A 22,574-nucleotide genomic window follows, 5' to 3' on the forward strand; every position below is an offset into this window, starting at 1 on the left:
GCAGAGGGATGGGGGCGGGAGGCGTTCAGCCCCCAGCCGGGGAACCGAGCGGTCCTGGGAGGTTTCCAGCCATTTATTCAAAGCAGAATTGCTCATGCTTTGACCGCAAAAATACCTGCTACGTCAGGGCTGGGCTGATTCTGCAGAGTCGCTGGAGGGATTCCTGGGGCCGTCTCCAGGAGGCTTTTCATCTTCAAATTGGAAAAAAGGAAATTTGACTCTTTATCACGATCTCTCCTCCCAGCGCGGGCTGGGTGGGATTTAAGAGAGCCCTGGCTTTCCTTTTACCCTTTCCAAAGCTACGTCCCAGCTGGGAGCCAGTCACGACGCCTGTATCCAGCACAGATGTTGGAGGGAGGGGAAAGGATGCGCAAAGGACATATGGGAAGGCCTGAACCCAAATTCGCCTCGAGTCTGAGCCCTTCCGCTGCTGCAAAAAGGGTGAGGACTTTCTGCTTTTTCCATGCTCTCTTTTGCGTATGCAGGAGAAAGGATAAGATCGCCTTTATTTTTACGGGTAATGAAACACTGGTAGATAATCTGGCCAGAACAGCACGAGCTGCTGGGTGTAAAGTGTTTATTTCTAAAAGGAAAGTCCTTTTAAATAATTAACCCAAAAGAGCTTTGCACTTTTCTCTCCCGGGCCAGGCTCCCCTCCCCTCCCACCCAAAGGGGTGCAAGGCTGGGGAGCAGAGTGGCAGCAGTGGGGGGGCGACATTTCACAGCAGCCCTGGGATGTTCCCATCGGATGACTGCGCGCCGGCACTCAGACAGGGGGAATTCATGCCCATGCAGCACTGCCTTGCGTTACGGAGCGGAAACGGAGAGCCAGTGTTTCTGCCACAAAGCGCCTTTCCCCTTTGGGTCCTGCCTCCGTGCAGTTCCCCCTCCCTCCCCGCCTGAAACACAGCGAGAATCACAGCGCCCAGCAGCGTGCAGCAAAGACGCGACGCTCACCGCGCAAAGCGCCGGGCTGAGCAGCCACCTACGAGCAGCCTGGCGACCGCGCGCGAGTCAAGGAGGCTTTGTGTGCCCACAGGGTCCCATGGCCGCAGGCGCCCGCCCGCCCAAAGACCGGGCCGATGGGCAGTGTGGGGACACAGAGGATCTCTTTGTCTCAGGGCAGCACTCGGCTTCACACTGCAGCCCAGCGGCCGAGAAGGGGAGAAGGACGCTGGGAGGAAACCAGCACGGGAAGGGCACTGCCTTGCTGGACGGCGTCCAGGATGCGCAGCCGCCTCCTGAAAGCGCTCGCTGTGAGCAGCCGGCCCCCGGGCTTTGCCCCAAAGCGTCTCCGGAGAACCTGCCGAGCGCGCTGCTCAGTGCCAAAGCTGCGGGATGCATCTCCCCAGGCAGCGCAGGGCTGCCAGCAGCCCGGGGGGGGCTGCGTCTTGCGTGGGCCTAGCCCGGGTGACTTAGCACGGGAGAACACAGAGCGAGCCCACCTGCTTCTGGTGCACCGAGCGTCCCTCTCTCCCGAGGGATGCCGCCAGAGTCCTCCCGCAAACAGCATCGCGCGTTGGCCCGCACAGCCGCCGAGCGCTGTCCTCGCACGCAGCCCTCTCCGCCCGGATGCCGACATAGCAGCGGCCCTGCCAGGCCCTGCCGACGCGCCTCCCCGAGGCCTGGGCCCGGCCACGGGGCCCCCAGGCAGCGAGCGGGCAGCCCCGCGCCCGCCGGGAGGCGCAGCAGGGAGCTGCCGGGGCGCAGGGAGCAGGCCGCGGCCTCCGCCCCGGGCCCTCTCAGGGCCACGCAGCCAGGGCCCCTCCTCGAGGCGCCGGGGCCGTCCCGAGCTCCGGCTGCCCCAAGCGGGCGCGGAGCCGCCGCAGCCCCTGCGTGACCCGGCGCCACATGGCGGCGCGGGGGGGGGGGGGCGCGGCGGGGAATCGCCGCCGGCTCCGTGCGCTGAACCGGCCGCCGCGGGGCACGCCGGGAGGCGGGCGGCGCGCGGGGCGCAGTGCGCGTGCGCGGCCGCCCCCGCCCCTCCCCCCCGCGGCGCCCCCCGCCCCCCCGCGGCGCCGGCCCGGGGAAGCGGGCGGCCCATAAAAGCCGGCGGGGCCGGTGGGGCTCCTGCTGCTGCTTCCGCCAGACCCAGCGGCCCGGTTCGGTTCGGTTTGGTTCGGCCCGGCCGCAGCGCCGCCGCCGCCCCCGGCGCACCCATGGCTTTCCCGCCGGTAAGGGCGGCCGGGCCTCGTGGGGGAAGGGGGGGGGGCGGCACGTGCGGCGGGCGCCGCGCCGCGTGACGGGAGCGCGCGCGCTTCAAAGGGGCGAGGCGGCGGCGGGGGGGGAGGCGGGCGGCGCGTGGCGGCGGCGGGCGCGGCCCCTTTAAGGCCGCCCCCTCACGTGGTTTCACACGTTCGCGGGCCGAGCGCGGCGGCGGCAGGTGAGCGGGGGGGGCGGGGCCGGCGGCGCCTCCCCCCCACCCCGCGACCGGGCCGGGCGGCGCGACCCGGGAGCCGGCGGGGGGGGCCGGGCCGCGGCGGCGGGGCCGGCGGGGGGGGCCGGGCCGCTGCTCCCGCCTGGCGGGCGGGCGCGGGGAGGCCCGCGGCGCTGGTGCTGCGCGCTCCCCGCCGGCTCCCGGGGGTAAAGGGAGGCGCCGGGGCGCGCGGCGGCCTCCCGCGCCTCTGCCCCGCAGCGCCGGCCGCGGAGGGGGGCGGCCGCGGGGAGCCTCGGCGGTGGCTGTAGCGCCTTCCGCGAGCCTCGCGGCCGGGGAGGCGGCGGGAGGCCCGGGCCGGGGCGGCGGGGCCGCGGGCCGGCCGCTTCGGCGTGGGACTCGCTGCCCGGGTCTGGCCCGCGGCGACCCGTTTCGAGGGGCTCAGAGCCGCGCCGCTCGCCGCCGTCCGCGCTGGCGTGGCAGCGCTGGTGCCGCCCGGAGGGCGCCGTGCCGTGCCGTGCCGTGCCGTGCTGCGCTGCGCGCGGTGTCGGCTCGCTGGCGCCGAGCCGGGGCGGCGGCGTCAGAGCAGGCTCCGGAGCGGCGGTGGTGCGCTCTGAGCGCGGGGCTGGAGTCGACTGCTGATGTCCGGGCAGGTAGCGTGCCTCGCCTCCGCCCGTGTGCCTTCCCAACTCTGGTGCACGTAGCGGCCGCGCTTGGTTTTGCTGCTGAGAATAATCGAAACAGCCCCGCTGGATGCACTGGATTCGAGCTGGGATGCGTTACCTTCAGGAGCGCGGTGCTTCTGCCCAGAGCAGCGTGTCCGTCCCGTGCTCCCATCTGGGCAGCCGGCTGTGACTGAGATCCCCTCCTGCCCGGGTTACCGGGGCCACAGCTTTTCTCACCTGAAGATACTGAGCTCTGATTCATGATTGTGGGGTGTGTTTCTTCAGTTAAGTGGAAACCCGTAATCCTGCTTACTGCTTTGAAGTCCCTTTGCCAGGGAGGGGTAGTTCTGAGTGCTTTTAAAGTCCTTTTTAGAGTGGAAAACATGTGGAACAGTTATTTACTCCTAAACCAGGAGACTGAGAGCTTCATGCAGCAAGACTTCTGCTGCTGACCCAGGAGACTTAGTCCCCAACCTCTGCTCAATCAACTACACAGGCAAGAGAGTTTTCTGGAAAAACAAGCTCTTAGCTTTGCTGTTACCCTTTGGTATTCCCCAGCTAAAGTCAATTAACTTTTGCTGTGGCTGTTTTTGTGATAGACTGACCACATGCACTGGCAGTTGGTCTGTTCGTAAGTGGTTCCAGCTAGAGCTGTGGATGGAAACTGCCTTTTGCCTAGAGTTTCAGGGTCCTGGTGCTTTGCTACACTTTGTCTCAACGGGAACAATCTCCCTAAACCAATTAAAACCTCTTGCTTTGATAGCGTATCGAAACAAACATTTGTCATTTCACTTGTTTCAGAAGCAGTTTGGGTAATATTTTCAGAACATTTTGTTCCAAAAATGTCAAAAAGAAGGTGCTTCAATGGAGAAGCTGCTTTCAAAACAAGAGTTTTGGCAAAACCAGCGTAGTTCTGAAGTTAACACTCCCATGGAAAATGATTCCATCGAAATTGCTTCCAAACAGTTTTGGTTCCAGCCAGATGTGTTCGAGGCCCTCTCTACACAAAGTAAACCTTAGAAAAACTTCTTAAGGTCAGCCCAGCTGATGCTGAGAGTGCTGATAAGTCAAGTAGTGCAGACCTTATTTAAGACAAATTGAGCCTACAGACTTTGTCAATATAGCTAAAATAGCAGTATTGCTTGATAGGAACAGTTATGTCAGTATTGTGCTTTGTATTGGTATAGCTGACTTCAGCTTGGGAAGCAAACTACACTAGTAAAAAGGGATTTTCAGAGCTGATTTGATATAAAAGTATTAAGCCATCTTGACTTAATTATGTTGAGACTGACACCATTTTAATAGCTTCTCAAATCTTGTCTCGGGATTCAAGGCTGTAGTGTGCTATGCCTCAGCCTCAAGTGAGGCTTCTGTGAAAGATGTAAAAACCTAAAGGCTGAATAGTGGCTGAAGTGGACAACCTTCTCTGCTCCAAAGCATCCTGAGGAGCTGACGTACATCTCGATAATCCTGGCAGCCAAGCTGTGTTTTGTGGCTTCCCTATGGAATAGGACATCCTCGTCCTCCTTGCGTAGTGCTGCTGTGATGCCGCAGGCTTGCTGTGATGGCCCTGGGATTTCACTAGTTGCCATGCTGAAAGCTAGCTCTCCTGCAGATGTGCGTGGCTTGCTCTTCCGGGCTGTGAAGGTGCCTGCATTTCTGCTTATGCTTAGACATCCTTGGTGGCTTTTGCCACACAGGCGTATTTTGTTCCAAAGACTGAACTGCTCCAGGTTCATTTCCCGTGGGTCTCTCCCTGCAGGCTGCAGTCCTGGGATTCATTTGGGGCTGGCAAGATGTAAAGAGACAGGTCTCCCAAGAGACCTGACAGCTGCTGGGGTAATGCTTTAGCTGCCCGCTTCCTGATGCGGAGCCAGTGAGCAAGAGCTCCGTAGCATGGTGATATGGCTCATCAGCTGTCTTCTGCTCTGTCCTCCTGTTACTGAGAGGGAGCAGAAGCTCCTCTCCCTATTTCAAATCAAGCCAGGTGCTTTGCCTCTCAAGTGGGTTTTGTTTGGAGGACCCTGTTACTGCCATCCTTGGCTCAGAGCCTGTAGCACCCTAGAGATGAATCTTCATGCTTGGACATGGGTTCTTGGCTAATGATTAAGCTGAGCCAAGATGACAGACAGTGCTCCTGTTTGAGCTTCTCCTTGCTGTGCATCATCATTCTGCACAATGCTTCTTGGGTTTGTGTTCCAGATCCACCATGATGACTTAACTTTAAGCCTGTAAATTGTTTGCTTCATGCCACTGTGCACTTATTGCACTGAACTGTCTTTCTCATTTTTCTGAGCTAGGAAGATGTCTAGAAACTCTCTACTTTCCAGCTGAGAGGCTGGGTGTCTTACCAGGCTTTAGGAAGCAACATTTGACTTCTGATGACTTTAAGTAGACTCCCAGCTAGATCACCCTTCTGTATTGGCTATTGCTCATCTATTGGCCACAATAAAATGATGCCTGCTGTTCTGAATTGGGATTGTATGCTTTAGTGGACAGGACTGGCTGGGACAAGTGGTCGTTGGGTCTCTGATTACAGCCTAGGATCTCACAAAATGTGCCAGGTTACTGCTAGTGCCTCCAGGTGAGAGGGGACCTTCCACTGCTCTTGCACTGATGCCCCAGTGAAAGCAGAGGTGGTCAGCTGCTCTGAGTGTCAGCTGTAGCTATAATTACCCCCAGGCAGTATAGTTTCAGAGAAGCCTGAAGAAGCAGTATATGTGTAGCTATCAATGCATTGCTTGGGTCAGCAAAACCCTTCAAGACAGAGCATTGGAAGCTGATTGTAGCTGAGCTCAAGAATGCGTTTTTGCTCGGCTTGAGATTGAGAGTTGAGTATGTTCTGGAAGATGCAGCCTCAGACATGATGCTTCTCTATGCTTTGGTGTTAACTGGTTTTCTTGGGACTAAGTCATGGCTGTGTTCTCCAGCTGTATGTTTGCAACCTTTTCCACTTGAATGTGCAGGCTGAGGGGTTTTGGCCCTGTGCACTTAAAGACCTGCAGAGCTCTTCTCAAAGGAGTATCTGTGTTTTGGGGGGGTCTGGGGAGAGGGGTGAGCTTTACCAGGACCAAGTCTGGAGATGTGAGCCACTTTCTACAAGGTGTTGGATGCCAGCTCCTGGGCCCGGGGTGACTGCAGCATCTCTGGAGTGATAACCTTCATAACCTTAAGGTTAAAACTTTTTTAAGTAAAAGGAGATTCTGTAGAAAAGATTAGCCCTAGTGTTGCTGTTTTCTGTTCTTATTTGTGGCAGGGCTGGTGCTGCCAGTTGTGGGAAGCATCAAATGCTAAATGAGCAGGAATGGGTCAGGCATTTGATTTGCCACTTGAGTTTATTTTTGTCTTGCTAGCGCAAACTCCTAGGAAAAAGCTTTGCCTCCTGCTGTAAGAGGTTCTTTAGCAGTAACATGAGTAGAATATGGAGTTTCACGCTTGTGCCAAATCAGCCTGATGCGGCACTTATTTTTATTAAAGATGACTGGCAATACTTTCTTAAATTGAGCTTCTGTACTCCTCAGCTGCTTTTTATAAAGATGACCTAAAGCCTGCTCTGCCTGTTTACTCTTGCCTGAAGCTTGCTTTGAGCCCTACCTGTTTACTCTTGGCTTGTGAATGCTCTTATACTGTGTTGACTGAGTTTCAGGACCTTATCTGAGGGTGGGCTGAGTCTTTCAGTAGACAAATATCCCAGGCATCAGTGCTGAGTAGATGTTAATGGTCCTAAACAGTCAAGCTGAAATCCCTTCCATCAATTGCTCAGGTCCTGCCTGGAGGTGTCACATGAGTTGTATATCCAGCAGTTTGTTGCTGCACCCTTCTAGCACAGGGGTACCTTTGTTTTTACTGAACTGTGAAGGAAGCTTGCATGCCTGGAAAAGTCTCAGATCATGCCTGTTGAGGACTTGCTTGAAAGGAGAGTTTTGTGTTACAGCAGTAATGCTGCTCCTGAAGATAGAGTTATGGGGAGAAATGCAAGTCCCATACTTGAGCTGGGATAAAGTTGCAGTTGCTGTGTGAAATTGGGTTTAGACTTGCCTTCTGCATCCAGTTATAGGCCACATACTAGAAAGACTTAAGGGATCACTATAAAATAAAGCCAGCTCTGTTTTGGGCTTGCTACTGGTCTTAAGCTTATGTCAAGTTTTGAGCTGCAAGACATCTTGCTCCTCGCTCTGCAGTCAAGATGTGGATGAAGCAGGAAGAAAATGTGGGGAAGTCAGGCCCTAAGCTCTTGCAGGAATACATCCAAAAGGTAGATGTATTAAATGCCTCTGTGACAAATACAAATGTTCTAATCTAAAGCTATAGGCTTATGGGTGTCTTGGAGTAGCAGTGGCCTTGTTTGCCAGCTTAGCTGCAATTCTGTTCTTTGAGTTTGGCTCTAACTAGATTTAATGGCAAGGATTCTGGTCCAGAGGCCAAGACTGGGGAGACTGTGCCTTCCTGCTCTTCTTTAATATGAATCTTAATTGAGAGTGGTACTGTTTGCTCAGCAGGTCCAGGAGCAGAATTCTGCTGCAGTGCCTTTTGGGTGGTGGGAAGACCTGCCTGTGCTCTGAAGATGCTGGTTAGAGATTAAGCTTAGCCTCTGGATTGGCAGAGGCTTGAATGTTGCTGTACAGCTGCACTGAAAGAAGCCTAGATGTGAAAGCAGCTTGGAAGCAACTGGAGTGCCAGTTCTCCTGCTTCCTGGTGCCAGCTCAGTGCTTTGCTCTCCTCATGCAGAAGAAGCTTTACTGGGAGCTCTGACCTGTATAGGATGGCCAGCCTCAAAGCTGGGGAAGCCGATGGATCAGTGCCTGTGGAGGGTTGTGATAAAGCAAAGCTGATAGTGGGCAATGTCTCCTTCCTGTAAGGAGCTGCTAACTAAATGGAAGGTCAGGATTTAGTTCTCTGCCTTGCCAAGTGAAACCTCAGGACTTCTGGGCTATGTTTGAGTAGCTGGGAAGTCACTTTTTCCATAAGCCTGCTTTCTAGAGTGATTGCATGGCTGCTGACTTGGGCTGTTTCAAGATGTTGTTCAGAGCTCCCACACGTGGGTGGTTGCTCTCTGTCACTGTGCACAGGAGAAAACTGGTATCTTGTGGCTGTCTTGCTTGACCTTCCCCCTGCAGTGTTGGGACACTGATTTTTGGGGAAGAGGAGCATCTGTTACCCAGATCTCTGCCTGTTTCCTAGCAATGAGATGAACCATGCTGGAGAAAAGCAGCAATCTCATGCTAGCCACCAGCTGAGTTTGGGAGCTATGCCTTTTAGTCTCAAGTTTATTCTAGCCATGCTGAGCTTGTGCCTAATTGTGACCTGAATGGTCCTGGTCTGATGTGCTGTGCTGACAAATTGCTGACCCACTTGCTTAAGTGTTTCTTTAGTGCAAAGATGTCTGCTTGGGTTTTGCTAGGACCTGGAGTTGAAGCTAATATGAGAGGCAATCTGGAATTTTCCTACAGTGTGCTGAAAGCAGGGTGGTGTGTACTAGCTTGCTTGACACTAATCTCTTCTCTTTATCAGAAAGAAGATACTGGGAGGAGCCTGAAAGACTGCTGGGATAGCCCTGATGCCCCTGCACTTTCCACTTGCAGCAATGCAGATATATTCCGCAGAATAAATGCCATGTTGGACAACTCCTTGGATTTCAGCGGCGTCTGCACCACACCAATCACAAAAGGCAAACGTGACATCTTGCCAGGTGATGTGTTTGGCTGGATTTGATGCAGGCTGGGGGTTTGAGGGTTGGCGTAATGGAGGAGTTGCTTTGGACCTAGTGAACATGTCTTGGTGCTCCCTGGTGCTGTGGTCATTGCATGTCCTTGTGAGCAGGGAGCTGTCTGAAGCTGGGGTTTGTGCTGTTTTGGTGCTGGGGGCTTTGCGTGCCTGAAGCGGATAACCAGACTACTCCCTGGCACTGCGGAGGTGCGTGGCAATGCTGGCTTGCACCCCGTCAGCTGCCGGTGAGGCTGTGGGCTGGTGTGTGGGCTGGATGAGAGCTCTTGTTGCCTGACCTGTGTAATGTATCATCTGCCAACTTCTCCTGGTAGAGAGAGTTCCAGCAGATTCCTCTGTAGTCTGCCTCTCCTGGAGGCAGGATTAATCTGTTAGTGGTTAGGATGGCTGATCTGCTGCATATATTACAAATGCAAAAGACTCTTCAATAACCATTTTTGCTAGAGGTTTGTTAATATCTTGTCTTTAAGAGTATACCACAGCAGTGCATGCAGATGAAGACTGTCTTGCAAAGAGGAGCTTGAGACTCAAATCAGTGCTGCAAGTACTCACTTCCCATAGGCTCTGAGGGAACTGGGCATGTTCTGCTGTCTTTGCTTGGGCACAAAGCCTGCTGTTTTGATGCAAATGAAGCACAGGAGTATTGGGTCTGTCTTATTTTTGTGTCCCTGAAGGACATGCTTTTGTGCCTTTACAGTAGGAAAAAATGTGATGAATGTACCTGCTTGGAGCCTGATGTTCCTTTTGCCAGTGTGCTTCTGTGCAGCCGTGCTTGCCCTTGCTCCCCTCTTCTCTGAATTATAGGGTCAATAAACATTGTTGCCATTATTGGAAACAAGCTGGCCTTCTGGACTTGTACCAAAACAAATGGGAAATAAAACGAAAACCTCACTGCCTGGTGACCTTGCAGGCCTCTAGCCAGATGAGCTTTCCTTGCAGTCACTGGGAGACAGTTGTTTTACGCACCTGAATCAAATGGGGAGGTAAAAGCTGCAAACCAGTGTCTAGGCATCTTGTGGATCAGCTAGCCAGCTGTGGCGGTGTCCTGCCTGGCCTAATGCTACCAGCTTTCCAGCTTGCCTGTTTCAGTCATACTTTTTTGTGCTCAAAAGCAGCAGGACCTCTGAAAACTGAAGGCCTCACTTGTCTTGCTGTTTCCTGTGGTTTCTTCTGAACACTGCTGTAACAATTGTCTTGAACTCTTCATACTAGATCTACTCTGAGCCTGATGCAGTGTAACTTTGTTCTGGACTAGTGAAATGACTGCTACCAGATGACTTCCAGTGCAGCTTAATCTCCTGGGTATTTGAGGGGCTTAGCGCTGTGGACTAGAGACTGACCTGGCCATGTGATCCTGTGCTAGCACTGCAGCAATTCCAGAAGTGGCTTGTTTGCTTCTATGAGCATGTCTAAACACAACATTGCTTGAAACATGGCTAGTGAAACAGTATTGGGAGGATATGCTGTCTATTCCTGGGCAGTTCAATAGGGAAAATTACTGATTTCAGGTCAGTATTCTGGTTAGTAATGTGTTTTAGAGATTAGCTGTTGTACTGAGCTGTTTAGGTATTTCTGTCCCTTAAAACAATGGTACTCAATGTTAGGTTTAACCTTGATGCACTGGAAGCATAAGGGAGCAATAAACCCATCAAAATATTTTCCTGTATCTCCCTGTTGAACTATTTCAAGTTAATGAAGGAGTTGTTTCTGGCTGCTGTAGAAATCCTCACTATAGTTCTCTTATTCCATTTATAACTTGGAATGGAAACGCTTCCTAAGTCTCAGCTTACTCATCCAAGTTAACCTGGTTGATGAAGGAAATCATCTGCTCTAGCAGGAGGGTTTCTTCCTGTGAAGATGTGGGTTAGTTCTAGTATTAGGTCTGGGCTTAGAGTTAACATACCAGCTTTAACCTGCAGTACTGCTAAGGTCAGAACTTGAGCTTGATATCATTAATGTAAACAGTCTTTTAGACTTGCTTGTAAAGCACTTCTCTGGCGAGACTAAGGCATTCACCTGGCAATGAATGAATGAACCTACTGACTAACCCTCTGCAAGTAAGTCTCAGTACTGTTATTACTCTTACGGATATCTGGAACAAGAGGGTCTTGCTTGGTGCACAGCTGCTGTGAGATGGTGTCTTGCTCGGAGGCCAGCAAACTTCACTGCAGAGGTGTTAAACTGTGGTTGTGCTTCAGGTTATCAGTGAGTAACTTGTGTGGACGAGTGCTTCCCTAAGACAAATGATGGATTTGCATAGGAAGAAGAAACAGTTCCTGTGGGAAACATTGTTTCTGCTGCAGAGGAACAAGGCTGTGCTGTCTGGGATGTGTTACAGCACCATCAAATGCAGATTTTCTTGTTCCTGACAGAGCAAGACATTGAGGCTGGTTTCACAAGTAGATGCTGACTGCTGGCACAACCACCCATGCAGCTTGGGGACCAGGACTGGGACCTGCTCAGAGTTAAATAACCTGGCAGAAGGTTTTTAGCTTGTGTGGGCTTCCTGTGCAGTTGCACAAGTACTTGTGGTAGCACAAGGAAAGATGCAGCTTGCTCACTTTCCCAGTGATACTGTGCAGCACTAAGCCAAAACTAGAAAGTGGCTGCCTTTGCCCTCACCGTATAGTCTAATGGAAACGCCTGACCTTTTTGGAAGGTGCATCTGGGCTGTACAAGAGACTGATAATGAAGTACAACCAGAGCTACCCAGGCTGGTCCAGCACTTATCAGTGGTAAGTGTGGGGGTGAGTCAGCATCTGCCCAGTGTCTCAGCCTTGTTTTGTCAGGATCCCTCAGTAGGTAACCAGGGCCTGAATGCAACGATTACACAAGCTTCCTTCTGTCTCTGGGGCAGTAAAGTGCATGGGCTGCTTCAGTTGTTCGGCACGTTGCTAATGAGCATCTTTAAAAAGTTGGTGCTATCAGCAAGAACATGAATCCTAGGACAGCCATGATCCACAAATGGAGAGTTGTTTTGCACTTGCACCTGAGCTTAGGCTCTCCTGCATAAACTCCTGCCTAATGGCCAAAAGGCTGAGCAGCTGATTGTTGGGGTAATGCACTAAAATTCAAAATGCAATGCAGCTAATCCTGCCCTCTGCACATGCAGCAGGGTGGGTGGTTGAGAAACTGAAGCAGGTCATCAGAGCTGTTTCCCATGTCTTAGGGTGAACCAGGCAAGGCTATGCAGGAGAAGTCTTGCTTTTGGTGACCCTAGGTTCTGGGTAGGTGACTCCATAGTAGAGCAGAATGAGAAGGAAAAAACCCTGTTCTGAGCTGGGGCTATCTTGTGTATCTTGCCACTGCTGAAAGCTAAATTGCATGTGAAGAATTCATGAGCCACTGGTGTTTTTTTTATTCAGTGCAAGAACAGCTTGTGTATTGTAGTTAGGCTGTATTGTACATGAGACTCATAGCATGTGCAGTCTTCCCTACTGCCTTTCTTAACTTGAAGAGCCTGGAGACCCACCTATAATGTAGTTGTTATACAGAACTTTCATCTGTTACAACTTAAACTCTTTTGGTGGGGAGGGCCTGGGGAAGAGGCTTAATCCTGTAGGGGAAATACTTGTACTTTAATCTATTCATGGTCCCTCAAGCTTTTCAGTTGTCTTCCTCAGGTCAAACTAAATACCAGTCCAATCCAGGATAAATTTAAGAAGCCCCTTTCAGCATTAAGAGGATTACACGTGGTAGAGAAGGGACTGCAGAAGTTTGTGACCTTTCACTAATGCTACTGGGGAAACACGAACATGTGTTGAAGACACCTCACTTGGCACAGTGAAGTGCGCAGCAAGACGGTGCTGAGATCAGTACAGCATTGGTCTGAGCAATGTGAGAAAGTATAAGCTTATTCAGCAGTTCTGTATTTGACACAGTTGGAGAGGTGTCCAGACCTGGGCAGACCTGTGTGGCAGAAGGGACTAATGCTGGAGACTGAACTTGGCATACCTAATCTTAAATCTCTACCAAGATCAGTTTGCAGTTAATGGTAGTCCTTGGTGGACTTAGTTGTCTTGTCAAAATGATCCGAGTTGGGTGAGGCCCAGTCTGATCGCTGCAGTAGTTCAGAGGTGCTAGCTCCGGGAGCTTCCTAAACGCTTGGTTTAGGTCACTGACCCAAACCAAAGGGTACAAGCAGTGTGGTGGCTGCTGGTGATGAAAGCTGTAATTGTAGAACCTGTCTGGTAGCTTCTGAGACAGGGCTCACATCGTGCTTAAGCACTTGCCTTTCAGGCTGAGTTGATGAAAGGCAAAACTTCTTAGTGAGATCACATGTAGTGCAGACACTAGCTTTTAGTGGCTGTGCATGCCACAGCTTTTGGTGTTGGAGGTCCAGTTTGGTGCCACACCTCTCCTTGAGCAACTATTTCATAGCAGATGTTTCTCTTCCTCCAAATTTAAAGCTGCATGTTTGTCTTGGGTCTGAATAACAATGTGAGCAAAGCTGTGCTGTTTAGGTAGCTTTTGTGCAGCTGTTCAGGTTGCAAGTTTTCCAAGCTTTTAAGCTGGGCCATAGTGTGGAAGATGGTGCTGCTAGATTTTGTGAGAAGTTAAACCAGCTTCTGAAATCACTAGCCCTTCTATAGGTGCAACTTTCAGCTCTACTCAAGAGGGAGCTTTACTCCCTGTTTAATCTTTCTCTTTAGGCTTTGTATGCCCATTTTACTCATGATCTGGTTAAGATGGCCAGTTTCAACTGCATGCAATGTGTTAACAAATGAACTTAAAAGTGGTTGTAGGTACTTCAAATTCACCAGCAGCATTGATTCCCCTTTCATTAAGCTCTGCTCATTTAAATGAGACAAAGTATCCATTATCTTGATATGAGTTGCCAGTCCATCATCTAAAGAATGGGAAGATGCTTAGGTGACTCTCTAGTTGACAGGAGTTGCTTAAGGTGCCAAGCTCACTGTAGAGGCTGCTAGTTGTGGATCATGGTGCCTTAATGATTCTGACTGCTTTATTTAAGGAAAACTAAAGGACAAATGCAGACCAAGACTAGCTGCTAATTAAATCAGCTTCCTGCTTGGAAATCAGCTCTTAGTTGCAGTTAATGACTTGTTTAGTCACCCAAAAGGTCCTCTCTGGTGCTATAAGGTAAATGCTTCTGTTTCACTGTCCTGCAACCACCAAGAAACATGCAGCTGACTTGATGTGTGTGATCTCAGAAGGTGGGACAAAGCTGTAGAAGCAATGACCCAAAATGCAGCACTACTTGCCTCAACTGTGTGGGTTTAACAGGAGGCCTGGGCAAGGTGGATATTGGGAGCTCACCTAGGGTTTGCAGCTGAGAACCCTTCTGCTTGCCCAAGATAAATGCGTTGTCCAGTATACAGATCTGGAATAGTGGAATTGAACACCTACGTGCCTGAAGAGCTACACACCTAATGCCTTTGGCTTTGATGGTTTCAAATGAGATGTTGAGTCCATATAGTCAGAGACATTAATGCAATTCTGTCCTGGAAAGTAGCTCTAGTAAACAGAAAATAATTTCTGGTAAATAGAGATAAAAATTCATCACATCAGCAATTGGGAGCAAGTCACGGGGTCATGTTCTTCCACAGTGAGGACTTGGCCTAGGACTGTTGTACTCTGCAGCGGATGCAAATTGGATGCATGCTGCTGTAGATCCTGCAGGTTTCTGGTGGATTTTCTGACTTACTGTGCTGGCCTGGCACTCTGGTTCAGGTTTTGATGCAATAATCTTGTAGCAGTATCTCTTACCCTTTCTTCTGGGAGAAGTAGGTAGAGCAGCAAGGCTAAGTCACAGTACCTCTTCCTTAGTTTCTTAAATAGTTGATGGCTAGCTTTTCAAGTGTCTGGTTACTGGAACAAGGCAAACTCCTTCAGCTTGGCTGTGAAGCAGTTCACATGGCAACAATGTCTCCAGGAATTTTTCAGATTAGGGGGAAGATACTTAGTCAGGTATTAGACGGACCTCTAGTAACTGGTAGGGTTCTGCCTAAGACAAGAGCTCTCCTGAGCCCCTGATGATTCCCAGTGCACCCTAGGTATCCAGTTGGCTCTTCCTCTAAAAGCTTTCCCTCAAGATTTAGTCCGATTGTCTTGTGTGCAAAACATGCTTGGGAAGCTTTGTTTTCATGGATGCAGTTCCAGGCTTTGAAACTGGAGGTGTAAAAAGGTATGAAAGGCATAACTACTGCTGTGAGCTGCCTTCCCTCTTGTGACCTGAAGCGCTTAGGCAGTCGTCTCGCTGCCTTCTCTGGACTTGATTTGAAAGCTCCGCCTTGGGTGGACCCATAGTCCATGAGGTTGCTGCGCATGAAGATGTTCTGGAGCTTCATCTAGTTTAGTCAGTGAACAGAGCTCCTTCCTATCTGCTCTACTGTTGAGCTGTGCTTATCCTTTCCCTAATCTGTGCACTCGGGCCTTGTTCATGGAGGCATTTCCTCCTTATTCAGGCTTTGCTAGAGGTTGGCACGTAGGAGTGAAGGGAGACCTCTTCAGTGGTTGCAGAGGCAGTAGGAGGGGGAGCTAGCTTGCTTGGTTCATGGTCACTTAACTGTTCTGCTCCCTTCTGTGAGCTCTTGGTTTTCTCAGATTTCAAGACATAAAATGCATTTGCTGGATTTTAGCTTGCTTTGCAGGTGACCTGAGTCTGAAAGGCTTGAACGTTTGCATGTCTTTGCACTCGAATGAAGTGTCATGTTTCTTAGACTGCTGGAACAAGTATGATGGAGCAGAGGGATGCTGCTGCTATGGGGTAGGGATTGAACCAGGCTCAACTTCTCATGCTACCTTAACACATCTGCCACAAACTGCCTGTGGGTGACAGCTCTTAGTGCCTGTCCCTACTTGTCCTCTTGCCACAGGCTAAGCTGTAATTTTCCAAATATTTTCCTGTTTCAAATGCCTGGTTGGTGGAGCCATGCTGCATACCAGGTCAGGGAAATGAGCCAGGCTAAATCTAACTCCCGATGGCTTGGTTTTAACCAGACCAGTTCCCCAACCCAGTTTCCTCTGACAATTCATCTGCGTAAGTGGAGGCGAGTGCTGGGGTGGGGACAAGCAGTTGGGGCTGCAGCTGGCTGCGCTTGGCCGATAGGGTTTGACTGTAGGCTGAACTGCGCAGAGATGCTTCTCTTTAAGAAGTCTTTGAAAGCTTTTGAATGTTCTGAAGCCTGAAAAATGCAGCTTTCTGTCAGACCAGTGGTGTGGGAAGCTCTCCAGCCTATGTCGCAGTGTACCCTGGCTCCAGGGATCTCCTGGACTTGGTGGGAGGATGTCATCCAGGAAAACCGCCTGCTTTGAGACTTGCACAGGAGCTTTGCACTAAGGACCTGCTTCTCACGATGTTGAAACGAAACCTAACCGGCTCACAAGGCAGGAGTTCGGTCTCTTCCAGACTCCTGGGCACAAGCCCAGTGCAGCACAGCTCCCTCTGCCAGGATGGTTGGGTTCCAGTGGCAACTCCAGGGAAAAAATCAGGTTGGAAACACTCGCGCTAGTTCCTGGGGCTTGGAAAAGTCTGTGACAAAGCATTTGGTCTGGGTTGGACTGTGCCAGATGGCAAAGTGAAACTATTTAATATTTGGTAAACATGTACTTGCAACTAACTCCAAGTTGTGACTCTTTATACTGAATTTCTGCAGGAAATTAATTCTGCCTGCCCTAGTATCTTATTAGTTTTGTCTGCCATCAACAACTGACTGCTTTGTAGCAGATTTCCAGACTCTGAATTTGAAAGCAAGTATTCCAGAAATCCATTTAAATTCCATTTTTTTAAGTTGGTTTTCTTCCTGTATGGCCCATATCCATCTTTCAGCATGGTTGTTAGCTGTTTAAAGGGGAAGCAGGCTTGTGCTGGCTGTTTGCTTAGGATGGAAAAAAGTCTCATTAAAAAAAAATGCTGGCTACCTAAAACTTCTTTGTTCGTCAGAGCGGTTGTACATGTAACAGAATTGTAGGGAGCTTGTCTTTAATGCGCATTGGAGCCATCAGAAGGAAATGGATCTCTTGAACTTGAATCTGCTTGGTTTCAGTTAAACAAAACAGCTTATTTCCTGGAAAACAGATCACTAAGGAAAACCTGCATGACTAGATTAGAATGCTATGCTGAGTGTTTTGTCTCTAATGATTAATTTGGTCCCTGTTTTCCTAATTTTTTTCAGTGGTGGGTTTCATTCAGGATGCTGGATGAGGGACTCTAGGTGGGATTAGTTCTGCAGTGTGCATCTTCTCTGTTCTGGTCCCTGCTTCCCAGCTTGATGGGAGTGATCTTGGGAAGATGGCATAAAACCCAGCGAGATACTGGTCAATGAGTGGAAGGTAGTTGCTGGCTGTGAGGGGTCTGGGCTGCAGCAGAGCACTTGTGCATTTCCCTAAACATGGCAGTGTTGCATATTCATATGGGCAAGTTATGGTTGCTGTGGGAACTGAGTTGTCTGAGCAATATGCTTTTATCCTCTCCTCCCTACAGCTGCATTATGAAGGTTTTTAGGACCTGTCCAAAACATGCAATCTGAAAGCTAACTGGGAGAATTAATGCAGTAAAATACCCTGCTGAAGATACAGCATGATGCTTTCAGAAGAAAATTCAGTGCTGCTTCAGGTGCTTGGTAGTAACGTGACTGAATTGCTACTACAGCTTGTAGTAGTACAACTAGAGGAGTAGAAAAACCCGGGGGATGATATCCCAGTGAAGTGCTGTGGAGGAGGCTGCAGCTGGGAAGGGGGAAGACTGCAGTTCGCCCACCAGTACAGCTTCACCTGGTCGCGTCCTGACTGCAGCACTTGGGCCTCCTTGGCGTGAGCGGGTGACGGCAAGCGCCGCACCGATGGTGAAGCAGCCTGCTTCCCGCCTGGGGGGCCCGACTGCTGGGGTCTTGTCCGGGCTTTGCTAGGCTGCGGGTGACTGGATGACTTGAGCATGAAAGAAGAGGCCACGGACGCTGTCGGAGCGTCTGGGATGGCCGGGATTGCACGTGAGGGATAACGTGACAGGCTGGAGTCACTGCAGCGCCCTGCCGGAGAGCAGCGAGTGGTGTGTGCGAGGTGTACATCTGATGGCACAGTGGGAGGGTGTGGAGGCAGGGGGAGGAGGAGGAGACAGCTGCCACTGCTTGGGAGCTGCCTTATAAATGCCCTCTGACTCAGATTTTGGGTAACACAGCTGAGCATCTTGTGGTTTCACCAGCCCCCAGCTCCCGCAGTAAACTGGAATTCTCAGACTATGAACCTGCTGTGTCTCCCTAGGCTATTGGCACAGGCATAAACCGAGGCAAGAATCCGGCATCGCTGGTACCGTAGGCTTGTGAACGCCCCGCAGGGAAGGGGAGGGCTCGGTGGGACCAGGCGCCTGGAAGGGAAATAGGCCATGAAAATTCCTGCTGTGAAATGGGTCCTGCGCTCTGCCTGGTCCTGTTTTTGCTAAAGCAGGGTGATGTGCCCACTCGGCCTGGTCCAGGATAATGCGCTTCTCTTTGTATCGTGGGGGGGTTTGAAGGTTATCCTTGTTACTCAATGGTAAACAATGCAGAGTCAGTGAGGCTCAGTGGCCAAGTTGAACCAAATAGATTATGCTAGCAGAATTGTGAAGCTTTGCATTGGGCTCTGAATTGGAGCCAGCAGCTGGAGTCTGTCCAGGACTAAAGTGTTTTTGGGTTTTGTGGGTGGAGGGAGGCGGGGACAGGAGAGCTGGGTAGCACTAAAACTGTCTGATCTGTCGCTGCTGCTCTCGTCGTTGCTGGGGGGATTGCTGCCTTGAGCCTGTCTGCTGTGCCGTACCGTGGAGCTCTGCTTTTGTGCTGGCTGCCTCCCTTGATTTACTGTAGCTGCACCTCTTTCCTCCTGCGTGCTGTCTCGTCTTCCAGGGGGAAATCTATCCTTTCTTCTTGCCTTTATTTTGTAAGAGCTGATGCAGTTCTGTTGCATGGCTGAGTGACGTCACTGTCAGCACAGTAAGCATCAGCAGCCTGGTCACATGCTGACCCAGTCAGTAATGCAGACGGGATAGGAAGGTGGAGGGGCTGAGGGGGGTGGGGGGCTGGATTCTGGACATATGGTAGCCCTCCCTTTTGGGGTGCAACTGCTAGTTGCAGAAGCAGTGGCTTCCGAGCGGTACAAGACGCGGCTGGGGGCTTAACGCTTTGGAAAACTCCTGCTTTAAAAGAGAAACAGCCCTGAACTCTCAAGCTTCTGTTTGTTCTCAATCTGAGCAGACTTCCAGGACTCTGAAGAAGCAGTGGCGAGCAGGATGCTTTTCCCCACATCCACGCAAGAGTCTTCCCGTGGCCTCCCAGACACCAATGATCTGTGCCTTGGCCTGCAGTCGCTCAACCTGACAGGGTGGGACAGACCCTGGAGCACCCAGGACTCTGACGCTGCAGCACAAACCAGCACACAGTCCGGTGAGTCTCTCTGCTGACACATGCAGCAACAGTTGTTGGATTCCTTTTATGCTGTTTTTGAGCTAAAGCAGAGCTTGTATAACCGGAGCGCTGCCGTTGGTGAGGGGGGCTTCCTGAGCCTTAATGCCTGTGTAATGTGGAGGCAAGCGTGAGGGCAGGCTCCAGTTGGGGAGGCTGAGGCTGGCTGTTCCACAGCCCCCTCTGGGCTGCTGTCAGTTCACTGCAGACAAAAGTGCCTGGGCTCATCTTTTGCTCGGCGCTGTAATGCTGGCAGAGGAATAACAGCTGAGGGGAGAGAGCGGGAGAGAAATCCTTTCCCTGCCTTTGGATGGAGTGGGTGGGGGGGTGTGGTGTTAGGACACTAAACGTGCCGGGTGGGAGCGAGGCTGAACTTTGCTCTGGCAGCCTGAGGAAAATCCCCGGTGGCAGGTAGCGCTGCTCTGCGGGCAGGGGTGTGCGCGCCTGCAAAGGGACCCCCTCCCTGCCTGCCTGAAAGTGCGGGCAGCGGCACTCGCCGCTACCCTACGGCAGCGCTGGCTGCCGAACTCTGCCTGTGGGGTGTGGTAGGCACAGGCGGCACCCAACTGAACAACTTCAGCCCGCAGCTTGCAGGCTGCGTGGAGACTCGGAGGGATCCTTCCCCGCTCCCTCGTTCAACTAGAAATATCAGTCTGTTCCTCGCAGCGGGCTGGAGGAGATGCAGTGGAATGGCTTCTCGCTTTAACTCTTCTGGTCCGGCACAAACCTATGCGATCAGCAGGGTGTGGGCTTGCAGCCGTGCACTGCTGCCTGGCTCGCCCTTCCCCCAGTGCTGTTCGCTGCCTCCGCTCCCGGGATCAGATGCGGAGTTGTTCAGGGTGCTGGGTGCTTCTCCAGCATGATGCAGGCAGCGTTCAGTTAACTCTTCCAGAGACCCTAGGCTTCTCTGGAAAACTGCATGTGTGCAGGAGGAGAAAGGGGTGCTGATGCACTAACTTAATGCACCCCTGTGGCCTGCTTGTGGGGGGTACAAGAGACGGGGAAGAGCTCATTTCCAGGCCTTTGAGGGCTGTAAAGAGCAGTTTCACAAATGGTGGTGTGTTCATTCAAGTATCAGTCCATGGAAAGATCTAGTGCTTTGGCAGAGTTTGTACAAGTTCAGCCTGGTTGCTACAGAAACTCATCCCTTTATAGCAGCATGCTGCTGCTTTGTTAAAAGGGTAGTGCATCTCTGCGCAGACTTGGGTGACACAGGAGGCCCCAGGCGCAAAGTTGGTGCTGACAGGAATGTAGATAGCTTCTGGTGCCCTCCGAGGGCTGTCTGGGCAGGGCGATGCAGGCAGATAGGTGTTTGGGGGTGGAGGGGGTGCTCCAGGCCACCTCTGTCCAGCTGCACGCCCTGAGGGGATGCTATCCTCTGGAGAAAGAGCTAGGTTTCCGGGAAGCAGCACAATGTCTCCATAGGGGTTCTAAAAATCACTTATGGGGCTCTGGAGTGTGAAGCATCAGCTTCACCAGCAGAGCTCAGTTTCTACAGCTAGTTTCTGCAAGACATAGTAAGCAGGCTTATGCGTGGGCCCTAGCACATGTACTTAGGGTCTGCTTAAAGTGAGGCTGCAGCAGCTTGCTTCAGTCTTGCTCTCCTCCAGCACATGGCCCTATGGGTTTCCTTTAACAAACCATAAATGTGCCAGGCAATACCACATGCACTCAGCAGCTGCACCAGCTCGGTCCTGCTTTTGTTGCCTGCTAAACCCTTGCTGGAACCATCACTTTCAAGGATGGTGGAGAAATGAAGTTAAGCTGCTGTCCAGCCCGTTGCACTCCTAGAACAACAGCCAGTGCCCAGATGCCCGTAGGGTTGCTGACAGACTCTGGGGTGCTGAATGCATGTTGCAGGATCCTGACTTAAGGAGCAGTCTTAAAGCAAGCCATGTCCACGCTGAATGGCTCTGCTAGCACTGTAACAGCCACAGTGTGCAGGGCTAAATGCACAATGGCGCTGCAGCATAAGGCCTGTAGCACGCCAAGGCGGCTGTTCTGTGCAGATGTCCTGGCCCCACCTGATCAGCTGTAGCAGTTTCCAGCGCTTGCTTGGCCAGCTTCCTGCCAGGCTGCGTTGGCAGGGGTGAGGATGTCTCTGCAGCTCGGCCAGTCTGCGAGAGAGTAGCGCTTACACAAGTACGTGGCAGGCTTCTGCATGCTGTGGCCTGAGCGGCAGAGCTGAGCATGCGCTGTGGTGCCTTGCGGGGGGATTTGCTGTCAAAGGTGGAAGGGTTCCTGCTTTCAAAAGGGAGATGCACTTGGAGATGAGTTGAAGGTGCTCTGGTGACCTCCGTGCTCATGGAGGCTGTATCTAGTGTCAGATGCCCCCCTGACTGCAGTGCCTAGTGCTGGAGCTTCTGCCGCAGAGGCCTGGGAAGAGCTGTGGAAAGGATCTGAGCTGTGGGCTCCCTGTGTGTTTGTGTGTGACAACTTGTGGCAGCAGCTGCTGAGAGTGGCACCAAGTATGTCTGGGAAGGACTGTTTCCTCACTGCTCACACCTGGTATTCCTGTCAGTACTGGTGGAGGGAGGTTACTGGGGCATAAAGCAGCCCAAAGCAGCTGTGCTCCTTCCACAGGGGAAGCTCTGGCCTTCAGAGGCTCTGTGGTGGATTGAGTGCTGTACAGCTGGGGGTGTTGCCCTGCTCTCCCTGCTGAGACCACACTCTCCCTCTCCATCCTGCCCTCCATTACAGGGTGTGCAGCAGCCAGGCAAGAGGCACTCCTTGGCCTGGGCTGCTGTTTTCTCTGCTGCTCCAAGAGCTGTGGGGATGGCATATGCTTGCTAGAGAAGTGAAGCACTGATATCTGTGCGCAGCTGTTGTATTGCTTCAGTCTGCCTACACCTCCCACGTCTGCAGAGCCTCATCCTTCTCCCCTTCGTTAGGGCCTGGGAGTTGCAATGCAGAGTGCCTTGGGAGGGGAGGTAGGGGCGATCTCGTAGTTCAGGAATATCGTCTGAAAGGCTAATGAAATGCTTCCTCTCTGGGTGGCGGGGGAGCGCTCCTGTGTCTGAAAGCTGTGCGGGTCTGAGGAGCTGGCAGATGCAAACATCCAGGTGGCCTTGCTGTGCCGGTGGAAGAGGGATGTGGTAGGATGCTATTGTGTCCAGCCACTCCCGATCCCCAGCACTGAGGCATGGGAGGCTGCAGCAGGCCTAGACCCAAGCACTGGGGTTTCCAAGACATCCTGAGAGCAGGTGAGGCTGCGTCAGCACTGGGTTGTCTCTAGAGGATGGGGAGGGACAGCGCTGCCAAACAGAGCTGTTGTGCTGCTGGCACCCAACCGCTTGGAAGGTTCCAGCAGTGACTCAGCTGCATGGACCCATGGGGAGGTGGCTAGAAGGGTGGCAGTGCAAAAAATTAACAGTCAAGCTAAAAATATTGCTGATGTGGTCCCCTGCAGTGCCTGTG

At 52.0% G+C, this 22,574-nt stretch overlaps 1 protein-coding gene across 4 annotated transcripts in view; it reads left to right on the top strand.

The window, feature by feature from the left end:
* Window positions 1-151: 151 nt before the first annotated feature.
* The window catches only part of CPEB1 (cytoplasmic polyadenylation element binding protein 1), a 47,601-nt gene continuing 25,178 nt past the window's right edge, over window positions 152-22,574 (top strand). The window contains exons 1-3 of one of the 4 annotated variants that reach the window (XM_064517662.1): window positions 152-441; window positions 8,551-8,728; window positions 18,951-19,139. In XM_064517662.1, coding sequence (XP_064373732.1) covers window positions 346-441; window positions 8,551-8,728; window positions 18,951-19,139 — 463 coding nt within the window. In that variant the 5' untranslated portion in view covers window positions 152-345. Of the gene's footprint in view, window positions 442-8,550; window positions 8,729-15,821; window positions 16,219-18,428; window positions 18,690-18,950; window positions 19,140-22,574 lie in introns of those variants that run through there. The other 3 variants (XM_064517661.1, XM_064517664.1, XM_064517665.1) reach the window with 3 other exon arrangements.

This window comes from Dromaius novaehollandiae, chromosome 10 (genome assembly GCF_036370855.1).
Source record: "Dromaius novaehollandiae isolate bDroNov1 chromosome 10, bDroNov1.hap1, whole genome shotgun sequence".
In the NCBI taxonomy this organism is placed as follows: Eukaryota; Metazoa; Chordata; class Aves; order Casuariiformes; family Dromaiidae; genus Dromaius; species Dromaius novaehollandiae.